Source organism: Echinops telfairi, unplaced genomic scaffold (assembly GCF_000313985.2).
Source record: "Echinops telfairi isolate 266 unplaced genomic scaffold, ASM31398v2 ScPeMD7_443;HRSCAF=831, whole genome shotgun sequence".
NCBI classification, from domain to species: domain Eukaryota; kingdom Metazoa; phylum Chordata; class Mammalia; order Afrosoricida; family Tenrecidae; genus Echinops; species Echinops telfairi.
In genome coordinates, this window is record NW_022104341.1 from 63,212,861 (window position 1) to 63,236,356 (window position 23,496).

At 36.6% G+C, this 23,496-nt stretch overlaps 1 protein-coding gene across 1 annotated transcript in view; it reads left to right on the forward strand.

Annotated features, from left to right (window-relative positions):
- DOCK7 (dedicator of cytokinesis 7) overlaps positions 1–23,496 on the forward strand; it is a 204,552-nt gene that overhangs the window by 109,983 nt on the left and 71,073 nt on the right. The window contains exons 21-30 of the mRNA XM_030886060.2: positions 28–197; positions 5,249–5,341; positions 6,498–6,587; positions 7,556–7,651; positions 9,489–9,629; positions 9,713–9,826; positions 12,480–12,650; positions 14,411–14,550; positions 19,647–19,816; positions 21,120–21,274. Of these exons, the coding sequence (XP_030741920.2) occupies positions 28–197; positions 5,249–5,341; positions 6,498–6,587; positions 7,556–7,651; positions 9,489–9,629; positions 9,713–9,826; positions 12,480–12,650; positions 14,411–14,550; positions 19,647–19,816; positions 21,120–21,274 (1,340 nt within the window). The remainder of the gene's footprint in view (positions 1–27; positions 198–5,248; positions 5,342–6,497; positions 6,588–7,555; positions 7,652–9,488; positions 9,630–9,712; positions 9,827–12,479; positions 12,651–14,410; positions 14,551–19,646; positions 19,817–21,119; positions 21,275–23,496) is intronic.

Sequence of the window (23,496 nt, forward strand, 5' to 3'; positions counted from 1 at the left end):
TTTGTGTTGTATTTTACATACTTCCAGGTCCTGGGGGTTTGGGAGGATCAGTGCATTATGCCACAATGGCTAGATCTGCCGTGAGACCTGCCAGCCTTAATTTAAATCGCTCCCGGAGCCTTAGTAATAGTAACCCAGATATATCTGGGACTCCCACATCACCAGATGATGAAGTACGGTCAATCATCGGCAGTAAGGTAAACTGAAGATGCGGGTTTATAAATTTAGTTTTTAGTTTCTGAAGAAATGAGAGCTGTTCAATTGTTTAAATTTATTCTTTATTTTGATATATCTTTGAGATAGTAATAATCAAGAAATTATTACTTTTCTTCTAGTGAGCTCTTGGTGTTTCATTCTGGTCTGAAGAGTCTGCTCAAAATTTCTGTCCAGTTTATAAAAAGTTTTAGGATCACAAGGCACATTATAACTTGATTTTTTTCTGCTTAATTCTCCATCCTATGAAAAATGGCTACCTGGATTTTCTGAGCAATCAAAAAGATCTGTGTGGCTGCTGTGTAGAAGAGATATGTCTAAACTGATTTAAAAGATATTCCCCCCGCCCCACACACACATACAATCAAGGATAATGATTAGCTCTGATTGATAATGGAATAAGATTTGAGACCAAAACTCTACGTGAGGTACCCCTCGAGCTAGAATAATGCTTTATTTAATGAAGGTAAATGATTACCCAGGATTTCCTGGAGGATGCAAATGGTTAACATGCTCGGCTGATATCCAAAAGGTTGACAGATTAAGTTCACTCAGAGGAACCCTGGAAGTAGGGCTCAGCAGTCTAGTGAAAAATCTGCATCGAGAATCCTATGGAGCACAGTTTTCCTCCGACATACATAGGGTTGCCGTTACTTGGAATTGACTCAAAGGCAACTGCTATTTTAATGATTATCACACACAACTGGAGAGAGGCTAGCCAGTATGAGATTCAGCCATATTTTATTATTATTAAAAGATATATCTTAACTATACCAAAAATATACGTAAGAAACATTAGCTATCTTGATATAAAGTACAGAAATAACTAAAAATTTAAGTAGCTGGACCAAAGCACAATTAATATGTTCTATTATTATAAAGGAGGCAGATAATCATTGTTATAGAATCATAGGCAATTTTTCCTTTTTGGGGGTAAGATCTCTTTATTCTCATTATCACTGTATTGAGAAAATTGAAGCCATCAGAAGAAACGTTAACACTTCCACTACCCTATCAACCTACTACTATCTCCAACTCACTATTTAATACTTGGCCTTTTCCCCCATTGCTGTACATCCCAGGTGACCAAACTTATTTGGCCTACTACCTTCTTCTCAGACAACATATCACTCAGCTCCCTCCCCCCACAATTAAAATCTCTTATATGTTAGCCCTTAATCCAGGAGTAAATATAGACATCTGCTTTTGCAGCCATCCTGGATCAGCCCAGCACCCATCAGGGGTGCATTATAGCCCATGTTGGGAAACTTTGCTGTAGATGGAGTTTCCTTCTCCTAACTTGTATGTAAGCACCCCTGCCCTCTCACCCACTCAAGATCCATTTCAGCGGTCATAACAACTCTCTCCTACCACACCAGTTTTCCTTATCTGATTAACTAGTCCTGTCAGCCTGTGACTATCCACTGCTAGCTTCTTCATCCTTCACTTGCTACCCTATGAAGTATAATTCCTGAACAGTCTTTATACTCAGCATCTCCAATTTTTTGACTCCTATTCTCTTCAATCAGATAGTCCTTCCATTTTCCACCAATACCTTCTATGTTGCTAAGTCCAATGAGTCATTCTCAAAACTCAGCTTACTTAACAAACGTCTTTAACACAGTTGAATTTTATTTCCTTCCATGCTTTATTTTCTCTCCGGGACACTGACTTCTTGCTTTCCTCCTACTGTACTGCTTTTAAGCCTCCCGTGTAGATTCTTCCTTTTCTGGTCTCTTAACCTAGAAATTCCTCAGGCCTCTTTACTTATTTCTGCTCTGCACCTCTCTTTCCCTTCACTTCTTTCCTACACTCACTCACTCACTCACTCACTCACTCTTACCCAATCTCACAGCTTTTAACATGCTGATGACTCCCAAACTGTTTCCAGTGTAGAACTCTCTGCAAATCTAAACTCAGCAGCTGCTTTTGAACATAATTTTCCTCAGATTTGAATATATTTTAATAGTGAACTATATCAACACCTTTACTACTCCTTCCGTGTTGGTCTGAGCTATCATCATCTCTTTCTAAATCATTGTATGAACTCTACAGATAGTCTTCCTGTTGCCATGCTTTGGCTGTTCTACAGTCTGTCCACAATACAGCACCCGGAATTTTGCTTCAAAGCTTTAAGTCAAAAGTGTGTCAATCCTCTGAGCCATTTCCCCCTTTGATGCACTCCCTTTCAACATCCTGTAAGTGCTTACTCAGCGGGCCACCTTTCTAGCTAGGTCCACCTTTACCAACCACCTTATTTTACTGTATACCCATGCTCTTTCCCTTTAGACCTGACCCTGGGACTTCCATTCTCTTTCTCCTTCTTGTTCCTTGGAGAAGTTTTTAATGAGACAAATAAATGACTTCTTAGGTTTCTTTAGTATTATTATTTTCCTGTACTAGACTGTAAGCCCCACAAGTGCAGGCATATTTGTTCAATTATGTGCCCAAGTATGTACAATACTCTCCCAGCATATTGAAGGGGCTGACGGGATATTTATGAACCAAAGTCAACAATGAGTATCCATAACAAGGTCAAACGACCTTTAGAAATAATAGATTATGCTTCTGTTTGCCTTCTCACTATCAGAATTAATTGTATATTTCAGAATCTTCGGTGATGAGGCATTCTGAAAATCTTGGTTAGACTTTATTTCCTATTTTTAAATGTAGAATTCATAAAATCCAAACATACTTGTTTAATATGAACAGGTTTTTATTATTCTAGTGCCTATATAAACATGACTGAGATTTTCGTCAAAATTATCTGGTGAAAACTATCTGTTATTTCTTAATCTTAGCAATAATCTTTAAATTTCAGTTGTTCAAATATATGATTGCATCAGGTTAAGCTTTTATTTCTCTAACTAAAATACTAGTACAACATTGCATTGGTAAATAACTTTACTCTGTTATCCTTTTTTTTTTTAATTAATTGTTTAAACAACAATAGCTTACCATGTGCTAGGCTTTAAGCTGGAAACTTGTGGATACAAAGCCAGATCTTAAAATCGTAATGAAAATGGTGAAGTCAAATCAAGTATAATATGGGCCTTGCTCAGGAGGCCCTATTGTTATATAAGGTACAGAGAGAGAAGGAAAATACTTTCACACACATGTGTGCATGGTTTGTTAACCAGTTTCTTGGCGATCAGTAAATATGGTTATAACATTTGCAAATATTAGTGATAAATTTGCTTGATTAAGGATTGCTTTCTATAATATATAACATTAATACAGAAATTGTGGAAACTATTTACAAAATAACAGACCACATTTTATTTCAAGGAAAGGGAGGAAGGATAGGAAAGAGAATCCAGCTGTAATTCTCTAGGGCTTAGCTTGTGAGGGAAATTTCCTTGAAAAAATACAGAGAAAAATAAAAATGTAAAATAACCATCCATTTCTGCTCATTTTTAACAAGATGGTAGCTAAGTTAATCTAACGTAAATTGTCGATTCTTTTTTTGTTTTTTACTCTATAAAAATGGAATAATGATGTCTCCCCACATAGAAAAGGTCAAATAAAACAATGAAAGTATATTACTAAACAAGAGAATCAGGAATTTATGTTAGATTGTATAGCTACTTAGTAGCAGAGCCTGGTTTTGAATCTTAGCTACATTTTACTTTGAGAACTGCAGTTGGTTTCTCTTTCCCATCCTTCCTCCCTTTCCTTCTTGCAATCTCCCTGGAATTACTTTACACGCACTGACGTCGGCTCCCTCCCAGAGATTCTGCGTGGGCCCCGTTGAGTAGAGTCCTGTGTGTTCCTGCCGTAGATAGGGGAGATCACCAGTATTGAAGCTGTGTCTGTCCTTTCGCCTGTCTTCCTTTGGTGTTTCTTGTTTGAGTCCAAATTTGGTACTTTCTTACTGTCAATACTATCCTAAATTAATGATGGCAGTGATGAAGCTTTTGGTAATTCCTATAGCTACTCCTCACATAGTAATTTTCCTTCTAATATATAGATAAAATATTTAACCCATTGTGTTTAATAAAAATGAATAATATCTCAAACTGAACCCACCATTTAAAAAATTTTAACCATTTTATTGACATATAATTCTCATCGTACAATTCAGTGATTTAAATATATACTAAAAAGAGTTGTGCAGTCACCACTATCATCAATTTTGAAACATTTCTTCATTTTGATACTCATTGTTATTAGCTCTCCATTATCCACTAACCTCTCCTGCCACAATCTCAGAAACTATTAATCTAGTTAGTACTGCCTCCATAGATTTACCCATCCTGGATTTCACATAGAGAAAATCATTCCTGAAAATAAGCTAGCAAGCAAACAAAACAGAACAAAACACAGAAAAACTTCAATCCAAAGGAAAGCAGAAAATAATAAAAACCGGAACAAATTAAAAATACCCACCATCATATTTAAGGAAGCATATGTAATAGACATCATTTTCTCCCATCCTCTTAATTTGTTACTTAATTATTTTAAATGTAAAGTGTTGTGCAAAGTGTGCAATTTATTATAATTTTGTCAAATTAGATTTTATTTACCTAAGGCTTGTTTAATATTCCATAGTGCCTAAAACAGTTGAGTGAGGAGGCAAGATCAAACAGGATTTTGGAGTATCAATGCACAGTAATTTTCAGTTGGTGAAAAATATAATTATTTTAGGAAAGAATGAGACTGTTTTGTTCCATTTTCTCCTTCAAATTCCAGTTCAATTCAGAGGAAATTGTCTTTTTTTTACTACCTTCTGCCGTCTTTAAATGGATTGGGAGGCAGGGTTGGCGTTGCAGGAACTTTAGTTGTTGCTATTTCCAGGTGAACCCTTTGCATAAAGAGAAATCATCTTCAAATGTCGGGCTTGTCGCTCTTGGTGATTTTTAAAAATTAATTGGGGTGAACTAATACTCTATGGGTGCCTATAAAATTTTATTGCTTTTAACAGTACTAATTAAAAACATGTCTGCATTGGAAGTCTAGATTTCTTTGAGAATAATTATGGCATGCGATATGTAATATTTCTTTCCTTTCCAACTGCTTTCTATTATATGCTTAGGGTTTAGATCGCTCCAATTCCTGGGTTAACACTGGTGGTCCAAAAGCTGCCCCATGGGGATCCAACCCCAGTCCAAGTGCAGAAACAACACAGGTGGTGTTTACATTAGAGGCTTCTTTATTGGCTGCTGATGTTTCCTTTTAGAATATTACTTTTTAGATATATTATGATTTCAGTGGCTTGCTTTCTCAATCATTAAAAAGTTTGTATATTTTGTTTACTTAGCACATTTTCCAGCTACTATGCATGAATACCACCAGCTGCACCAGTAATGCTCTTCCTATTTCCTGTCTTCTCGTCTTTTCTTCCTTGTATACCCTGTCCGTAGTTTGATGCCTGCTGCTTATGCAATTGATGGCCTTATAATAGTTCCTACTTTAGGGGGTAATACATATTTAGTAGACAGGTTTGAATTTTTGTATGGAAAACACCCCATAGTTTTTCATTTACTTTTGGTTTTAAATGTAGCAGCTGCATCATTTTCATTTAGTGTTTACTACTTGGTCATGTTTTTCATAATCACTGGTAATACGTGGAGATTAAATGTGAATCATATATTAAGATTGGTACCCATTCTGTAAGTAAAAATCCATTTTAATTTAAACTGTGTTGCAAAGTATGAAATTTGTTCTAATTTAGTGGGATTAGATTTTGCTGACTTAAGTCTTGTTGCTTGGTAGCTAATACTGCATGGCTCCTCAAAATGTACTTCTCAGCTGTATACTGGCTTTGGAGGAAAAGTTTCTGATTCTTGAAGAAAATCCTAAAACTATGTTTAATATTATAGATAATTTCTATTTGATGTACCATAGGGCACACCTAAACACTAGTTTATAATAGTGAAAAAAGTAAAAGAAACCTTTAAAATGTTCATATTTTCCTTTGTTGAAATAAACTGTTTTCTCTTTTAGTCTAAGACCAGTTGAGAAGTATATTTTAACTTTTTATATTTTCTTACTAGCTATGTGCATGTTTTTAAATCACACAGTTAAAAGTTTCATTCTTTGCAGCACTCGGGATAGTATATAGCCATTAAGATGCTCTTTTAAAAACTTTGAAATGTATAGAAGTCACTCTTATACTTTTAAAGCATTGTCACTTAAAGCAGTTTAAAATGTTGAAAACAAGATGAGGAATAAAATAGATGGTTGTTGAAACCATGTTAAAACTCTAGATTTGAAAGTGTACAGCATAATCCTTGAGCTGCAAAAAAATGTTATCTCATCATTCATTCATCTTCACTCCATAGGCTGTGGATCGAAGTTGTAATCGTATGTCTTCGCACACAGAGACGTCAAGTTTCTTACAAACATTAACGGGACGTTTACCGACAAAAAAGGTAGATTCATACAAAGACAGTTCATATAGGGGGAAAATAATTCCATAGTTCCAGCAAATAAAAAGATGTAAATTTCCTCTACGTAACCATTATGAGATGTTAGAATCGTTGCGTTGCGTTTTAAAACACGTCTGAGCAAACACTGCCTATCTGGTGCCTTTTTTGACACACATCTTCAGTGTAAGATCTTTCACATGATGATAATATTTACATCTTGTGGGATAGACTGTTTTCAGAGTTCAGCAAATTCAGATTTAATCGGTAGATTTTCATACCAAATATGTAACAACTCTATTCTTTTTCTGTAACTGCTTCTGTTTTGTGTTTTGAATCTCCAGGGAAAGGAAGATGAGTTAGAAAAATTATCACTCTTAGTAAGATATGTTGATTTGCTTCTCATGCACAGTTTTGTTAGTCTTATCTCATATTTTTATATACACTGATTTGCAAATGTTTTGTATGCATATCCATTGTAAGGCAGAAATTTTCTTTTTTAAGAAAACATTTTTTAAAAGACTTTAAATACCTGAAAACTTGAGAAGCAATGGCTTAAATCAAAATTCAAAATTTTAAAGGTATTTCCTAAATTTCCTAAATTGTACCGGCAAAGTTGATGAATTTAATTGTATATGTTAACATCAATATTTAAGGCAAAAACAAGATTTAATTTGTACCTAGTTTTGGTCTAGGTTCTGTTTGCGGGTACAATTTAGAAGGCTGTTTGTCACTTGTCCTTTTAAAATTACATTTTACTCAAAGAAAACATGAGTTTTTTCCCCAGCTGTTAAGCATATCACTGTCTTACTCGTATAAATAGCCGTTTCGTTAATGGGTGTCTTCATTGCATCACTGAATGGTTCGCAAGCCTTGTTTTGCTTATTCCCATATCATTTGTGTTTGCATTATGGTGGAATTCATTTTGCCAGCGCTTTGTTCTTGCTAATAATTCTGGGTTTACTTCCGGATAGCTTTTTCACGAGGAGCTGGCTTTGCAGTGGGTTGTTTGCAGTGGCAGTGTTCGAGAAGCAGCTTTGCAGCAAGCCTGGTTCTTTTTTGAGTTAATGGTGAGCAAACTAAATACATTGGTTTACATATTGTTTTCTTAGTGAACTGTTTTGTTTTTATTTTTTTGAAATCATTTTATTGGGGGCTCGTACAACTCTTATCAGAATCCATACTTACATCCATTGTGTCAAGCACTGTTGTACATTGGTTGCCATCATCATTCTCAAGACATTTTCTTTCTACGTGAGCCCTGGGCATCAGCTCCTCATGTTTTCCCCTCCCTTTCCACCCCTTTTAATGAATTGTTGTACGGTAGTTCATTTTTAATCTTTGGATTCATTCTCTATTGCCTATCATTTGGTTATACATGTGCTTCCAAGACAAAATTATGTTATTAAATCTGCAAAATAAATGTTGTAGACTTTGAGCCATTTACTGTGAAATTAGGAAGTTTGAGGTTCACTTACACTCTATTTCCTCCAGAGATATTTGCAGAAACTGTCTCTTTTTAAATGACAACTTTTTGGCATATTCTCTCCTTGCTTGAACATGCAGTTGTTTTTAATTTATTTTTCAAGTTTTATTGGCAAGTAATTTACGTATCATATAATTCAATAGCTCAATCATTTATTCATGTCAAGGTGCAGTTGTTTTTATTGGCAGTACTACAGGGTTTATACCAGGAACAAGATGAAAATATCTTTATAGGTCTTTTCATTGCTAGAATGCTCTTGCGGGAAGTACCAGTCAAATGAATGCATAAATAAGCATATGTCAATAAACAAATACAAGCAACAAACATCAAGAGCCCACAGTGTGCTGTTAGCATTACTCTATGGATTAGATATTACCAGGCACAGAGAAGTTAAGGAACTTTTCTAAGTATATATAGCTTGAAGGTAACAAAATAAGACTTTAAGCAGAAGGCCTATTGGCTTTTCAGGAGTTTTCTCCTAAACTTAAAAATGGAAAACCTAGACAACTGCAATCGTTGGGTTTTTTCCCTTCATTTAAATAAATGAATAAAGCAAATGGAGAAGAAATGGAAAAGAGAGGAAAGAAGCAGAGGGGGACATTTAGAATATAGAAGATCATTCTCAACAATGATTAACACATATTTTAAATACGAAGGTATTTTTCTCTTGTGATTTACTAGTATACAACAACAAAAAAGTGAGAGGGAGCTAATTTTTATTCACTAAAATTTACATTTCATGTGCTTTAAATTATAGATCAAAATGATCATTTTGGCATCATTTGATAGTTGTTCATGTACCTTCAGCTTTCTTAAACCTAGTCTAAAGATGACAGTCTGAGATGTTGCACTCTCATTTGCTATCTGCAGAATGGTAGTTTAGTTTCCCTGATAGTTCTATATTTTTTTTAGTACCATTACCACAGTCTGTGCTAAGACTGTATATCTAAAAGCATTTTAAAAATTGGACTCTATTAGCTTTTAATATTTTTTACATGTAGTCATTAAATATTATACACCCAGTCTGTGTTAGATGCTAAAGATATAGCATTTAAGACAAAGCTTCTAATTTTTCTATACATAGATCATATGAGTAGAAAATGATAAAAATTACCGAGTTTGGGGGAAATTTCCATTTTTAAAAAAGTTTCATAGGATAAAATTTTGTTCTTTTGACATGCACAAATTTTGTCCATATTGATAGTATGGTTTTATGAAGGTAACCCAGTGATTGAGTTGTATTTAATATATAAGTTATATAAAATACTATAGGGAACTTTAAAAATTGCAAGGCTAAACATTTTTTCAACTCTCCTTTGCTTCACATAGTATAGAGGGAAAAAATCCCGGTGTTTAGAATTGTATGAGCTCTTACTTAACTCCATAAGACATTAGCACTGATGGCTTCCATCCTTTTTCAGGTAAAGAGCATGGTCCATCATCTATACTTCAACGATAAACTTGACGCATCGAGGAGAAATCGTTTCCCAGAACGTTTCATGGACGACATTGCTGCTCTTGTCAGCACAATTGCTAGTGATATTGTTTCACGGTTTCAGAAGGTAACAATAACTTATTTTACTCAATATCTCTTTCAAGCTAAATGTCATATATTTATGTTTTTGCTTTTTCCTCTGTTTCTCAGGACATAGAGATGGTTGAGAGACTCAACACAAGTCTGGCTTTCTTCCTGAATGATCTGCTGTCTGTAATGGACAGAGGATTTGTCTTTAGCCTTATTAAGTCCTGCTATAAACAGGTAATGCTTAATTAACAATCAAATATTTTAATTTTAATGTGTGATTTTGCTCTCTTTTAGGCCTTAAAATCTTAAGATACTTTCAAAAGCACATGCTTACACTGATGTTAAAAAAATGTAGCATATTTTTAATCATTAGGAAAAATAAGTTATATTCATTTTATTAGTACTCAAAACTGTGACAAGCTGACATTTCTCTGAGCTGTATGGGCCCTGTCATGACCACTTTTTAATTCTCATTCTGGTGCAGACCAACAAATCAGTATCTCAATGTAAAAGTGCCCTGTCTTTGTGGCACGTACACTGAACTCTTGAGTGATTGCTAAGGCAGCTGCATTTTACTGAGATTTAGATGTGGCCGCCAGGCCCATATATAATTCAATATGATGCTTTTGCTAAATTCTAAGTATCTTGGAATTTTTCCATGAACAGCTGATTATGTTCTAAATGTTGCTGATCAATTAATGAAAGTTTTTATCTTACTTACCTAGTGGCGCCTTAACAGAAGTGTTACAAGCAGACATCACTATGAAATTCATGCTCTCACAGTTCTGTTTATAACTCAGAATAATTAGTTTCAGGATCCACCTACTTTGGTATGATCTGATTAACATAGAAAAGGGGTAGGGGCCAGGATTTTTAATACTTTTAACATAGAAAAGGGGTAGGGACCAGGATTTTTAATACTTTTAACATAGAAAAGGGGTAGGGACCAGGATTTTTAATAGCTATATTGAGAATGAACACAATTCAATTTATAATATTTGCTTTTTGGAGAGCATTAGTTATTCATTCTGATGGGCTACTTGGGTAATGAGCTACACATGTGGGCTTCCAAAAGTTTGTGCAAAAATGAATTTGGAGATAATGGAATTTTTCCTTGAACTTTTTGAATCCCTCATGTATAATCAATCCAGGATTAACCTCGAGAGCTTTTAAAATACAGATCTCTGGGTTAGAACCTTAGTGATGGGAGTGGATGATGGTTATAAAGCACTTCCCAGAAGATCTCATTTGGTTTAGGCAGTTACTTGCTGCTCTAGAATGCTTTTTGGCAGCCGTATGTTTAGAATTGTGAAGATCTGCTTTCTTATATGCCTTTACTGTTTGTTTCTTTTAATTGAGGAGTTAAGAACTATGCTTGGACACTGAGACACTTGAAAATATTGGCAATACTGTCTATTATTATCACTTTTCCCTTAAAATTTCATGCTACTAAATTCTATCCTGTCTTCATTCTTCAGACGTTGACGTGCTAGGTTTGTCAAACATTGTATTGAATCCTAGACATAATAAGTATGTCTCCTCAAATGGTTTATGGTGTAATAGGGATAATAAATAAGTAGAAAGGAAATTAAAAATCCAAACAAAAAGCATGTGCTGTGAAAAGAATGATGCATTTTTTTCCCCCCCAGTAGATTCTCTCTCATTCTGATCCGACAAGACAGGGTAGAACTTTCTGAGACTGTAATTTTTTGTTTTGTTTTTATTTATTTTTAATCATTGTATTAGGGGCTCGTAGAAATCTTATCACCATACACATATCAATTGTGTAAAGCACATTTGTACATTCTTTCCCCTCATAATTCTCAAAACATTTACTCTCCACTTAAGTCCCTGGCATCAGCTCCTTATTTTCCCCTCTCTCCCTGCTCCGCCCTTCTTCACGAACCCTTGATAATTTATAAATTATTATTTATAAATAACCCTTGCCCTGTCCAACGTCTCCCTTCATCCATTTTTCTGTTGCCCGTCCCCCAGGAGGTCACTTGTAGATCCTTGTTATCAGTTCCCCCTTTCCACAACCCACCCTTCCTCCACCCTCCCAGTATTGCCACTCTCACCACTGGTCCTGAAGGGATCTCCTGTGTTTCCAGTTCCTATCTGTCCCAGTGTACATCCTCTGGTCTAGCCAGATTTGTAAGGTAGAATTGGGGTCATGATAGTGGGTTGGGGGGAGGAAGCATTTAAGAACTAGAGGAAAGTTGTATGTTTCATTGTTGCTACACTGCACCCCAACTGGCTCGTCTCCTCCCTGCGACCCTTCCGTAAGGGGATGTCCAATTGCCTACAGATGGGATTTGGGTCTCCGCTCCGCAATCCCCCTTATTCACAATGATATGATTTTTTGTTCTGATGATGCCTGATACCTGATCCCTTCAAAACCTCTTGATCGCTTAGGCTGGTGTGCTTCTTCCATGTGGGCTTTGTTGCTTCTGAGCTAGATGACCGCTTGTTTACCTTCAAGCCTTTAAGACCTCAGACGCTATGTCTTTTGATAGCCGGGTACCATCAGCCTCCTTCGCTACATTTGCTTATGCATCCACTTGTCTTCAGCAGTCGTATCAGGGAGGTGAACACACAATGATATGATTTTTTGTTCTTTGTTGCCTGATAACTGATCCCTTCAGCACCTCGTGATCACGCAGGCTGGTGTGCTTCTTCCATGTGGACTTTGTTGCTTCTCAGCTAAATGGCCGCTTGTTTATCTTCAAGCCTTTAAGACCCCAGGTGCTATATCTTTTGATAGCCACAAAACCCAAATTTTACCACTTACTAAGTTTTAAAATGATTTAATGCTTCATTCTGGTGCTAATATTACAGAATTGATTTTTTTCTTTTTGTGTTGTTTTATTTATGCATTGTTTACTAGGTATCTTCAAAGCTTTATTCATTACCAAATCCAAGTGTTTTAGTATCCTTGAGGTTGGATTTTTTGAGAATCATCTGCAGCCATGAGCACTATGTTACGTTAAATTTACCTTGCAGTTTACTTACTCCCCCTGCATCTCCTTCCCCTTCTGTTTCTTCAGCGACATCTCAGGTATGTGAAATATCAGATCATATGTGTTTATGTACAGGCTTTATATACACATGCATATATGTAATTTTTTGGGGGGAAATGTTGGTACTGGTAAAACAGTTTACATTTAATTGAATAATAGTTAGGTGATAAGCTCAATTCTTAAGTATTTATTAATTTAATCCTTGGAGCAATTTTATTAAACCAAACACATTGCCATTAAGTCCGTTCTGATTTATGATGATCCAATATAGATTTGTTTCTTTTGGCGTTCCATGAATATTCAGAGCTCCTTAAATGCAGATAGCACCGATTGTGTCCCCAGGAGTGACTGGTGGGTTTGATCTGGTGGGTTTAGTATTCACCATCACTCTCTCTTCCCATAGAGATTTACAGCCTTGGAAACCCTGTAGAGCAGTGGTTCTCAACCTTTCTGATGCCGTAACCCTGTAGTACAGTTCCTTATGTAATGGTGACCCGTCAACCATAAAATTTATTTTCGTTGCTACTTCATCACTGCCATTTTGTTACTGTTATGAATCGGATGACCCCTGTCAAAGGGGCATTCGGCCCCCAAAGGGGTTGCGACCCTCAGGTTGAGAATCGCTGCTGTAGAGGGTAGCTGTGTATTAGAATTGCATCGATGACAGTGGAGTTTTGGGTTAAGTGCACCTTAGTCTTCAAAGTGGTATCTTGACTTTTCAGCACTTTAAAGAGATCCTTTGCAGCAGATGTACCCAGTGTGGTATGTTGTTTCATTTCTTGACTGCTGCTCCTCAGGGCATTGTATATCCAAGTGAAAATTAAATTCCTGACAGTTTCCGTCTTTCCTCCACATTCATGCTGTTACTTATTGGCACAGTTGTAAAGAGGAGTGTTTTCTGAAGGCTGGGCCTCCTTGGTGACAGCGAGTGTGTGGAGTGTTTGGTCTTCGGAAGTGCTTCACGTGTTCTTGCTTGTAGCCAGTGAGGTCTGGTCTCCGGGCTATCGCAGGTTGTTAACAGAGCTTTCTTCCAACCCCGATGCAATGTTCTTTTTAAGACAGTACAGCTTCTCATATTATTTTTGCTCAGCATGAAGTATCTCTTGAGGCATTTTAATTTGCAATATTTAACAACTCTTAGAAATGTCCATTGGCGAGTAGGGTTTAAGATGACCTTAAATTTCCAAGGAATAGTTCATTACTCGTATTTAGAATTAATAGACCAAAAACCAAACTCACTGCCTTTGAGGCATCGCCAATTCAAAGTCATAGTGACCCTAGAGGGCATGGTAGAACTGCCTCTGTAAATTTCCAAGATGACAGTTCTTTACGGGAGTAGAAATCCCCTGCACAGCTGCTGGTGATTTTGAACTGCTGAAATTGGGGATCACAGCCCAATGGTAACTACTACGCTACCAGAGTTAATTTTGAATTGACAAATTTGATTATAAATATTTCTCTTGAATTCTGTAATTAACAAGTCTACATTTATCATTTGAACTTAATTGACTTTTTTTCTCTTTAAAGTATAATATTGAAACATTAAGTGACTAAATAAAGGGCAAAATAAAGGGAAAAGGTTCATTGTGAGAAATAGGATATTGACAATAATTAGAAGTATTACGAAATAATTGTTTCTTATGTCAAGTGTAAGAGCAATTATTTTCTCCATTACTCCTGGTTAGCGTTTCACCTCCCTGTTAGCTGATGCTCACACCTCATGCGCTGCAGTGCTCATTCTCAATAGGACGTCTTATTACAAAGCTATTGCAAATTCTTTTCACCCGGTTTACAACAGAGTTCTGGATTTTCCACAAATGTACAAGACCAGAAGATTGCAAATATGTTTGAATTGTCCGTACCATTCCGGCAGCAGCATTATTTGGCAGGACTTGTTTTAACTGAGCTGGCCGTCATTTTAGACCCTGATGCAGAAGGGTGAGTAGACTGGTTTTTGCTGCATAAAATAGCGATTGTATTTGAATAATGAGGAATGACTATCTCATTTACCTCTCCTAAGAATCAGAATACTTTTTCCCCCATTTTTGAAACTTTGATTTATCACCACATTTGAGGTATGTCTTTAGATCAGTGGGCATTGTGGTTTGTCCGTATTTTGTTTACTTCTTAATAAACCAAAACCAAACCAAATGCTGTCAAGTCAATTCTAATTCACATCGACCCTGTAGGACAGCTCTGAATTCCACAGGCTTTCCAAGGGTGTAGTCTTTCCTGAAGCAGACAGCCACCTCTTCATCCTGTGAAGCAGCTGGTGGATTCTCTCAGCCTGTTGGTTACCAGCTGAGTGCATGACCACTATGCCGGCACAGCGCCTTGGCTTTTATTATTTTACCAGTATGTAAAATAATGAGGCGTATTTATACATAAGACTCTTAGATTTGTGTGTGGGTAGTAGCTGTTTGTCAGCTGAGAAACAGACTGATCTGTTTCCTTGTAGCAGTTCTCACCCTGTGGGGGGCCCGATTCATAACAATAGCAATGAAGTAGCAATGAAAATAATTTTATGGTTGGGGGTCACCACAACATGAGGAACTGTATTAAGGGGTTGTGGCATTAAGAAGGTTGAGAACCACTGCCTTAGAGGATAACTTATCACTTGTATTATAATATGTGTTGAATTTCAGAATTTGTCCTATGAAAATGTTCTTAGGTTTAAAAAACGTCCTAAGGCTATATACTTTTAGAGAAATTTTGGAAATTTATACAGTATGAAAAGGATATATTGCCTGACGAATGGGATTTATAGATGTGCTGTCTAGCATTCCCATGGGAAATGCTTATCTTTGTTTTATGATAAAATTATACATAACAAAACACTTACCAATTCAATATTTTTTTCACGTATGATTCAGTGATCCTGCTTACATGCTTCATGTTTTCACACATTATCACTCTTTGTTTGAATTACTCCACCCCCATTAACTCTGTCTCGTTAACTTTCTCTTTCTTCATTCCTCCCCCTTGTGGTTAACCACTGACAAGCTCTCATTTCTACGTATTTCTCAGTTTCATATAAGTGAGATCACAGTGGGTTTTTTTTTTAATTAAATAATCATTTTATTAAGGGCTCATACAACTCATCACAATCTGTCCATATGTCATCTGTGTCCAGCACATTAGTACATATGTGGTCTTCATCATTCTCACAACACCCACTTTCCACTTGAGCCCCTAGTTTCAGCTCATTTTTCCCTTTCCCTCCCCGCTACCCCCGAACCCCCAATAACTTATAATTTATTATTATTTTATCACATCTTACCCCATCCCACATCTCCCTCACCCACTTCTCCACTGTCCGTCCCCCAGGGAGGAGGCCACATGTAGACCTTGTCCTCTGTTTCCCCTTTCTCCCTCTCCTTCTCTCCACCCTCCACCATTGCCACTCTCTCCACTGGTTCTGGGGGGTTCATCTGTCCTGGGATCACTGTATTTCCAGTTCCTATCTGTGCCAGTGCACCTCCTCCAGTCCAGCCGAATTATGGCTGACAGCATAATCTTTTCAAGGTTCATCCATATAGTGGCATATATTTGTATTTCATTTCTTTTTATGACTGAGTAATACTGAATTGTCTGTAAGTTCCACATTTTGTTAATTCATTTGTTCAAAGGTTGTTTCCACCTTTTGACAGTTGTGAATAGTGCTATAGTGAACATTGCTGTACAAGGGTATGTTTATCTTAATAATTGTTTTCAGAAACCTCTACTACCCTATCTCACTTACTTGGGTAATAATTACCCTTAAATTTTTTTCCCCTCAGTATAGGACCATTTTGAGCTTATAATAAATATAGTTTAACTTTATGTAAAAGCTCCATTAAACTAAAATAGGAGATAATCTAGGTCAGCTTTTTCAAGAGTATTCTGGTGTAGTTGGTTAAATTAATGAAAAAACACATTTGTTAAGTTCATAAGATGTCTGAGACATGATCAATGCTCAGTAAAGGCTGTTAAAGGCAAATCTTTTTATAAATTTTTTTATAAATCATTTTATTAGGGGCTCATACAACTCTTATCACCATCCATACATCTATCCATTGGGTCAAGCACATTTGTACATTTGTTGCCATCATCATTTTCAAAACATTTTCTTTCTACTTGAGCCCTTGATATCAGCTTCTCCTTTTTACCTCCTCCCTCCCCCACCCTCCCTCATGAACCCTTGATAATTTATAAATTATATTTTTTCATGTCTTACACTGACCGATGTCTCCCTTCACCCACTTTTCTGTTGTCCATCCCCTTGGGAGGGAATTATAGGTAGATCATTTTGATCGGTTCCTTCTTGTCTCCTCCCACCTTCCTATTACCCTTCTGTTATGGATTCTTTCAATATTGGTACTGAGGGGTTTGTCTGTCCTGGATTCCTTGTGTTTCTAGCTCATACCTGTAACCGTGTACATGCTCTGGTCTAGCCAGATTTGTAAGGTGAAATTGGGGTCATGATAGTGGGGGGGAGGAAGCATTAAAGAACTAGAGAGAAATTGTATGTTTCATTGGTGTTAGACTGCACTCTGACTAGCTCGCCTCTTCCTTGTCACCCTTCTGTAAGGGGATGTCCAGATGGGCTTTGGGTCTCCACTCTGCACTCCCTCCCATTCACAATGATATGATTATTTGTTCTGGATCTTTGATGTCTGATACCTGACCCCATTGCCACACAGGCTGGTGTGCTTCTTCCATGTGGGCTTTGTTGAAAGGCCAAATCTTTTGCAATGAAAGACTTTTATTTTTATAATGACACCTTTCCAAATTAATAATTTATTTTATTTTTCATTTGAACAGTTTTATTCACATATTGACATATAATTCACATAACAAACAATTGTTTAAACATATTGAGAAGAATTGTGCAATCATCATTACAATCAATTTTAGAACATTTTCTTCTTCAGACAATTTTATTGGGACATAATCCGTACAATTCAAGAGTTCAATCATATCAAGAAGGGTTGTACAATTATCACAATCAATTTTAGAACATTTTCTTTTCTTATGCTTCTTCTTAGCTTCCCGTTTTCCCCAGTCTCCTCTCCCATAGGCTCAAGAAACCATTAATTTAGTTACTTGCTTTCTAGATTTACCCATTCTGAAATTCATATTCCATATTCTGATTTAGAATTTCATATTCTGAAAAACATACAAAAACAAAAAGCAAAGAAACAACTAACAACAACAAAATAAAATAGAGGAAAAACCTCAATTGAAAAGAAAGCAGAAAATATTTAAACACTGGAAGAACTTTAAAATGTGTCAAAGGGGAGATCAAATGATAAGGCGTTTACCTTGAACCTGGCTACATCTGCACCATCCTCTTTCCGATGCCCTCTGCACAGTAGAAAGGCTTTTCCCCTTCACTTTTCTTTTCAATCGATGCAACTTTTAAATGGTTCAAAAGGATTATCAAATAAGATGTTACAGTTTGACTTACTTTTATCTACTTTAATTGTCTCTTTAAAAAGGGGTTTATTTTAAAGTAGTACAGCAAAACTGTTGAGTTATTAAGAGGTGTTTCTTGGGGTTCCATGTAAGATTGAAGGGTATAGAGGGTGGAAGATGAGAGGGTCACATTAGTGGGTAAGTTTTAGACCTCAGCCCTTTCTTAGTCAGAATTTTTATGTTTGCCATACCAAATAAAATCTCATTTAGAAAAAAAGGAATTTATTGTTTTAAAAACTATAGCACTTGGAAAAAAACACCTTTTTATTACATTTTTTCTTTAATAATTGCTGTATCTCAATAATTTGAATCTATTTTTCTAATATTTTATTGGGGCTTTGGGATATATTTGGTTGCAAGAAACAGAAAATGGCTTCCTTAGAGAAAGGAAATTATAATTAAAACAATGTTGGGCTATCAAGATTGTTACTGAGATTTTGTAACTTAATTATCACAAGCATTTTATGAGATAGGTTCGGTTACTATCATATCATAGATAAGGAAACGGAACTTTAGAGAAATTAATCTAAGGAAATGGTAATTTAGAGATTGAATTCATTGACCTATGAAATGAAAAAGCTACTCTGTCGATAACATCCAGGCAAAATAGACAGGCTTAGAAAATGAGTAATCCATGTAAGAAGACTCTCTTTAGAATAACCTGATCAAAACAACACTCAGAAGGCCTGAGGGGCAAAAAGGGGCACTTGGAAATGGGCGGGCACAGGGAGAAAGTGGAAGAGCGCTGTTAGTTGTGGGGATTGCAATCAATGCCATGGATATTCAAATGCACTGATACTAAGTTAATTTTAAAATATAAAAATTTAATTGTAAGTGCATTTAAAAATATTTTCCTTTTTCTCAACTTATTTATTTATTTTTATTTTTTAATCATTTTATTAGGGGCTCATACAACTCTTATCACAATCCATACATACATCAATTGTGTAAAGCACATTTGTACATTAATTGCCCTCATCATTCTCAAAACATTTGATCTCCACTTAAGCCCCTGGTATCAGCTCCTCATTTTCCCCTCCCTCCCTCAATTCTTATTTTTATGCACACATTTATTATAATGAGTTTTATTAGAATTTCACCAACATGATATACAATTCAGTAATTTCACCATATCAAGAAGAGTAGTACAATTATTACCACATTTAATTCTAGAACATATTCTCCTTCCTTGTACTCATTCTTGTTCATGTAACTTTTTCTTTTCTAATTGTGGTAAAAATATACACAACAGAACATCCCCAATACCACAAGTTCTACACTTATTCTTTAGTGCCATTGATTTACTCTTCACGTTGTACAGCTGTTATTGATGGCCTTTTCCAAATTACTGCACCACCATTAACATAAACTCAGTGCCCCTGAGCAGCAACTCCTTCCTCCGCCCGTGGTAAGCACTGGTCAAGCCTGGTTTCTTTTTCTTCTTTTTCAGTGCAGACATTAATTTTAACGTGAGAGATGTTTTATTAGGTAGGGCAAAATTGATTCAGTATCATAACTTCCTGTTCGCTTTTTAAGATACTAATTTTTCTGATTTCAATATTTCTCTTTTACAATAGTCTGTTTGGACTGCATAAGAAAGTTATCAATATGGTACACAATTTACTATCCAGTCATGACTCGGACCCACGGTATGCCGACCCCCAGATAAAGGCCCGGGTGGCCATGTTGTATCTACCTCTGATTGGCATTATCATGGAGACGGTACCTCAGCTGTATGATTTCACAGGTATATACTATATTCAAGACAGCATTTCAAAGCAGAGCCTAATGTGGAAATTCATTTCATTCATTCTCTCTGCCATCAAATCGATGCTGACTCATAGCAACCTCCTCTGGTTTCCTAAGACTGCAACTATTTCCAGGCGGAGAAGCCCAGTCTTTCTCCCATGGAATTCTTGGTGATTTTGAACTGCTGACCATGAAGATCGCAATCCAGTGCATAACCACTACGCCACCTGGGCTCCTTTAAAGGGATTAGAAAATTATTTCTCGGATGAAGAGCTTACTGAAAATAATAATGAAATGTATACAGAAAAAAGTAGTGTGGAAATTCTTAATCATATTACCGAAAAACTCTGGCTGTTTGAGAGAATTCACTTCAAATGAATTTCCTGTAAATAATCATTTCGATAGACTTTAAAATAATGAATTTACAGCAGTAGTCTTTGGTTTTTAATACAAATATTTTTTACCTTTTAGGCAGTAGATTTGTGTGTATTTGTATATTTTGAAAAAAAATCTTAAATACTTTCCAACCTCAGTCTCGGTTTACTTGAAATTAGCATTTACTTTCATACTAGGAATTTTATTTACTGCTAACATCTTGAAGTTGTGTTGCTTTCTTAGAAGTAATGCCCACAAAGTTTTATGGCTTTTATATTGCATATTTAGAGTTTACTTAAATTCTGTCATTCAAGTAAAACACTATCAGTGATGTTTAAACTGCAAATTACTTTGAGGTTGGTAAAAACAGACACAAACACCCAGTACCTGACATTAAAGAGAACAAAATTGGGTAGTTTTCCTCACTGATCTGTAAAGTTGGTTTCCTTACCTGAGGACAGACATATTTGTATTATATAATTATCTTACTCAACCAGTTAGACTTCTCTACAAAACTGTAAATTATTAACCCTCTCTAATTGCTATCAAGTTGATCCCAACTCCTAGTGACCCTGCAAGACAGTAGAATTTCTTCAGGGACTGTGTGTGAATCCCTCTGGCAGGTGAAAGCCTCCTCTTTCTGTAGGAGAGCAGCTGGTGGTGGCTAACAGCCTACCGGGTGGCCGACCGACCGTATGCTGCTACCAGCCTTCCAGGGTGAGTCATCACGGTAGGAAGGAGTCCATAGTTAAAATACAAAAAAAAATTTTTAAGATACCAATATAATATTCATACGTATTAGCATGGTTTTGTTTTTCTGTCTTCATTTAAAGGCTAATGGAGAATAGGAAAAGGAATTGCATGTTCAGTAATTGTTACTTGAGCTACTTGAGTTTTTATAAGTCTTTTGAATCATTTTTCTCTAGAGACTCACAACCAGCGAGGAAGACCCATTTGTATAGCCTCCGATGATTATGAAAGTGAGAGTGGAAGCATGATAAGCCAGACCGTTGCCATGGCAATTGCAGGAACTTCAGTCCCTCAGCTAACAAGGCCTGGCAGTTTCCTCCTTACATCAACGGTAAAAATAGTTTCCTACACGAACCATTTTGTGGAAAGACAAATATTTATAAGGATGTGTCCTTAAATCACGAAGGTTACTGTGTTCTCAAAAAACTCAAACTCACTGCCATCAGGTCAATTCTGACTCATAGTGAGCCTGGGAGACAGGGTGGAACTGCCCCTGTGGGTTTCTGAAACTGTAACTATTGGAGTAGAAAGCCTCATCTTTCTCCCACGGAGTGACTGGTGGTTTCAAACTGCTGTCCATGCAGTGAAAAGCCCAATGTATAACCACTATGCCACCAGGGCTCCTCAGTTACTGTGCTAGCTGATGCAAATTACTCTTGGGTTTTGTTAATGTAGCCATTAACATTTCGAGAATAGTACCTGGAATGCAGTATAATCATATAAATTCATGAGTTATAAAAATCAAGATCTGCTGCACCAAGCCGATTCCTGTGAGATGTAGGGCAAGTGTAATAGCTTCCTTCCCACTCTTCCTTTATTTCTGACACCAGCCATTCCTCCCACGGCACTCTACTTCTCTGGTGGGCTTGTTAATTCATTGTAACAAATCAAAATCCATACCCACGTTTATGTGGTTTATTAGCAATCAGTAATCATCAGTCTTCAAAATTTGGACCCATGAAATGAGGAAACTTTGGAGGCAAAGCTTTCCTTACTTTACTGGTCATTTACAGTATGGTGCTTATAAATGAGCATCTTATCTAGAGCGTCATGGTGATCGAAAGTTACAAAAGCAAACTTCCTTGTTTGCCACTGTCTCAGTTGTCACTTCATGTACACAAATTCCCAGATGTTGTTCAACATTTCTACGTGACGTTTTCCATGTCTCCTTTAATGCCACCAGCAAAGATCGTTTTCTCAAAGGGGGTAGGTACCAACTCTTTGAGAATCTTCTCAAAGAGAGCCCTCTTTGTTTCCACAACTCTTCCATCCAACTGTGAGACCTTTCACACATGGCTGCATCCACCTCCACCACAGCAGAGTAGTAACTAGCCCAGAGCCTCTGCGGCACTCAGTGTTTGGAACTCTTATCACCACACAGTGGGGCATCCTCCATTGCTCGAAGGTTTCAGACTCTCATCTGTTGTTTTAAAGCTCAATCCTTCAATGAAGAGTCCATGTACCTACTGGGGCTCCTTAGGAGACTATGGCTTAGACATGATCCCAAAGACTTTAACAGTACTGCTTTTGTGGTATCTGTGGGCAACTTTAGTTAATTTTTGTAAATGGTGTGAGGTAGGAGTTTAACTTAATTCTTTTGTCCAGGGACACTTGGTTGCCCCACTCCCCATTATAAGACAACTGCTCTTTCAATGAATTGTTTTAACAACCTTGTCAAAAATCAATTAACCCCAAATTTAAGGATTTACTTTTGGGCTTTCAAATTCTATTCATTGTCTAGGGGACTATCTTTATGCTACATACGCTCATCAGCTAAAATTTCTTTTTAGCATAGAGATGAAGGTATATAAATTTACTTGTTTTATACCATTTATAAAGTGACTTTTTCCACATGAGAGTATTTATTTTTCTTTTTAAAAATTGTTTTATTTGTATATAATTAGCATCATACAATCATATTAAGAAGGGTTGTGCAACCAAATTTGGAACATTTGTTTCCTTTTTGTACCCATTGTTGTTGATCGCATGTTTCCCTTGCCTTCCCTTTCTGTGCCCCCAGGTAATTATTAATACCTTTACTGTTTTCATGAATCTATCCATCTTGTCTTTCCTGTACAGAAAAACATACAAAGCAAGGACAGAAAACTAAAACAGAACCCAGCAGTAACTATCATATAAAAACGGAAACACCACAATCTAATAAAGAGCAAAGGATATTAAAACTTTAGAATAAATTTAAAATGGGTCCAAAGGGAGATCTAATGACAACGTGCTGCAGTCCAGCCTTTAAGTACAGCTACTAAAATCCATGTTGTAGTGCTCTGTCTTACATTAGGGCTCTTCACACTGCTGGTCCGTGGACAGTGGGAATTCACCATGGACTCATCCACCTAGGGACCCTGCAAATGGGTTTATAGTGTTCTGCACCCTGGGTATTAAGCAATTAGCCATGGGTGCCATTCCCTCCTCTGGGCTTAGATCTTATTATTTACAATTCTTAGATCACACAGGCTGGCTTGCTGCTTTTGTGTGGAATTAAGCTCACTCCTCATTTAGATGGCTGCCTGTTTTCAGATAAGCCTTTAAGACCCC